At 49.0% G+C, this 1721-nt stretch overlaps 1 protein-coding gene across 1 annotated transcript; it reads right to left on the bottom strand.

The window, feature by feature from the left end:
* Nucleotides 1–268: 268 nt before the first annotated feature.
* SMAD7 (SMAD family member 7) lies at nucleotides 269–1018 on the bottom strand (the record flags this gene model as incomplete). The annotated part of the gene is made up of 1 exon (XM_009867247.1): nucleotides 269–1018. A coding segment is annotated over one exon (539 nt), but the record flags the coding sequence as incomplete, so codon positions are not given.
* Nucleotides 1019–1721: the final 703 nt, after the last annotated feature.

Raw genomic sequence — 1721 nt, 5'->3', positions numbered from 1 at the left:
GGCAACGTGGGGTTAGCACCGCTGGGGAAGGGGTCTCGGTGTGACCGTCACCAGGGATGGCTGGCAGCAAGGGAAAGATGTGGCACGTAAAAAATAAAGGTATCTTGTTGTTTTGTCCAAGAGAAGGAGTTGCAACAAATAGGAATTGGCTTCCAAATCCATTGATCACATAGGATAATCCTTTCAGGTGCGTCAAGTAATTATCGTATGCAATCCATCCCCCTGCACTCTTCTCTCGGCCTTCTGAGTTATTGGTCATTCACACTTTTAAAAAATAGATATATTTATCAAAATACCCAAGGCAACACAAAAAAAAAAAAAGGGAAAAAAATCTTTCCATAAGCTATTTCTCAAAACAGGGTGGGGAGGAAACAAACAAAACAAAACAAAAAACAAAAAGTTTGCATGAAAAGCAAGCACTCAGAAGGAAATAATAGCAGCAAAGTAGTATAAATGTCTTGAGTCCACTCTGTCTCGAGTCATCGGTTATTAAAAATAACCTCCAACCAGCACGGGCAACTGCTGATGAACTGTCTCGTGTAGCACTGGCCCCAGCCTTTCACAAAGCTGATCTGAACAGTAAACCCGGTCCATGGCTGCTGCATGAACTCGTGGTCATTGGGTCTCTGCAAGCTGTACGCCTTCTCGTAGTCGAAAGCCTTGATGGAAAAACCCGGGAACACTTTGTGAACCAGCAACGTCCTGGAGTCGGGGTTGTCCAGTGTGGCCGACTTGATGAAGATGGGGTAACTGCTGCGGTTGTACACCCACACGCCGTCCACTTCCTTGGTGAGCTGGATGCCGTAGCCGATCTTGCTGCGGACCTTCTGCACCAGTTGGCTTTTGTTGTCCGAGTTGAGCTGTCCGAGGCAGAAACCATTCCCCTGAGGTAGATCATAGAAGATATCCAGGGAGGGCTCTTGGACAGAGTACAGCCGACCCACGCGCGTCTTCTCTTCCCAGTATGCCACCACGCACCAGTGTGACCGATCCCCCGGCTCCTGAAGAACTTGGGAATCTACAGAATAGGAGAGAAGAAAGAAAAAAAAAAGGAAGAAAAGGAAAAATTGAGCACTGTGGAAGGTATGACCCAAAAGCGATGCGGTGCCGGCAGGTCCTTGCCTGCCCACGTCTTTGTGATGCTCTCCATTCCAACGCCCACAGCACACCCACCATTTCTAAAAGCCACGTGTTCAGGCCACTATTAAAACCATTTAAGTCGACACAGGTTGGTGGGATTCTTGTGCTGCTTCAGTGCCCAGCTCTGGCTGGAGTTACGGGTCCTGAATCACCAGGTCCACCATCAGAAGTGACTCAAGACCACAGAGCAGCCATCCTTCACTAAGACCACCTTCACTGCCAACAGGAGAGACGAGATGCTCCGTCTAGCCTGTTGCACCCAGCAAGACCAAACACCCTAAACCCCTTCTTGGCACCCACCAAAATGATGGATCCACTTCCATAAATAATTCTCTACCGTGCACAGACACCAACATGAAGATGAGGATGAGGCGATGCTCAGGAAAGCACACGGAGGGACTGGAGGGGACACGGTCCCCTGGTCTAGGTTCATTGGGCTTTTTCCTGCCCAGGGGATGGAGAGGACGGAGCTGGTGGATGAAGCCCTGACCTGCAGGAAGCACTGTGAGACGGCGGAAGGTAGGGACCAGAAATCTCATGTTTATTAAGAAAAATGGCCTAAAAAACCCCAGAAATTTGTT

The sequence above is a fragment of the Apaloderma vittatum genome, unplaced genomic scaffold (assembly GCF_000703405.1).
Source record: "Apaloderma vittatum isolate BGI_N311 unplaced genomic scaffold, ASM70340v1 scaffold24853, whole genome shotgun sequence".
NCBI classification, from domain to species: domain Eukaryota; kingdom Metazoa; phylum Chordata; class Aves; order Trogoniformes; family Trogonidae; genus Apaloderma; species Apaloderma vittatum.
The sequence above is the reverse complement of the archived record's forward strand: the minus strand, read 5'-3'. Positions and strand labels throughout refer to the sequence as shown.